Below are 1049 nucleotides of genomic sequence, written 5' to 3'. Positions count from 1 at the left end.
CTACTTTTAGCATGTATAGAGCAGCATATCTCCACCAGACTCCATGTAAATAATCACTACTTTTAGCGTGTATAGAACCAGCATATCTTTACCAGACTCCATGTAAATAATCACTACTTTTAGTGTGTATAGAGCAGCATATCTCCACATGTAAATGGGTGAATTAACAGTTTATTCCAACCAGACCAGAGTGGTGATTGTTGGAACAATGGAAAGATGAACCAAGATGTTTTTTGTCAGTTTTTATTTAGTTTTTGTCCACTTTGAAGGAAGTGTGTTTTTTACGATGATAAAAATAGTGATTATTTACATGGAGTCTGGTGGGTTTGGTAATTAGCCATTTCAAGGGTTTTTCCAGGTTGAAATATATAAAAATACCAAAGTTGCCCTTTTAAAAGATTTTTGCCAGGGCATGCAGGGAAAACTGAAGCCCTCTGCAACCCTGATCACTGTTAGAACTATAAACTATGATGAGAGTTAACCCTTACGTTTCACTTTCAGGTGTGCAGAGGCTGAGGGGGGGGTGAGTAACCCGTTAGTCGGGATACAGGTGTAGTTGCCAGCGTCCTCTGGGATGAGATTAGGGATGAGAAGTGTTCCATCCACCAAAACCTTCACTCTGGACTTCAGGGACCTGAAGGCAAAATACACAAAACATGATGCAACTGAAAAAAAGATCAAATTGATTGTTTTAGGAGGTTAATATCAGAGCATGGAAAATAAAACAATAATCTAAATCTTAATATCTTTTGTTTCTAGGTTTGTGTATTATATTAGGAAGGTAGGGAGTGAGATGTCTACAGCAGAAAATAAGGTAAAAGCAATTAATGACAGGTTTGAAATTGGTAATGAAACCTATATATACACCAGGCTATGCAGCAGCCTCCCTCCACCCACCCTCCGGTTCCCTCCTCTTCATCCCTCCATCTTCCCTCCATCTTCCCTCTCATCCCTTCCTCTTCATCCCTCCATCTTCCCTCTCATCCCTCCATCTTCCCTCCATCTTCCCTCTCATCCCTTCTTGTTCATCCCTCCATCTTCCCTCTCAT

General features: G+C 40.5%; 1 protein-coding gene across 1 annotated transcript in view; it reads right to left on the bottom strand.

The window, feature by feature from the left end:
• LOC117945076 (protein turtle homolog B-like) overlaps nucleotides 1–1049 on the bottom strand; it is a 14664-nt gene that overhangs the window by 6103 nt on the left and 7512 nt on the right. The window contains exon 7 of the mRNA XM_034872330.1: nucleotides 489–634. Coding sequence (XP_034728221.1) covers nucleotides 489–634 — 146 coding nt within the window. The remainder of the gene's footprint in view (nucleotides 1–488; nucleotides 635–1049) is intronic.

The sequence above is a fragment of the Etheostoma cragini genome, chromosome 5, assembly GCF_013103735.1.
Source record: "Etheostoma cragini isolate CJK2018 chromosome 5, CSU_Ecrag_1.0, whole genome shotgun sequence".
Classification (NCBI taxonomy): domain Eukaryota; kingdom Metazoa; phylum Chordata; class Actinopteri; order Perciformes; family Percidae; genus Etheostoma; species Etheostoma cragini.
This window is presented reverse-complemented; position numbering and strand designations above follow the sequence as displayed.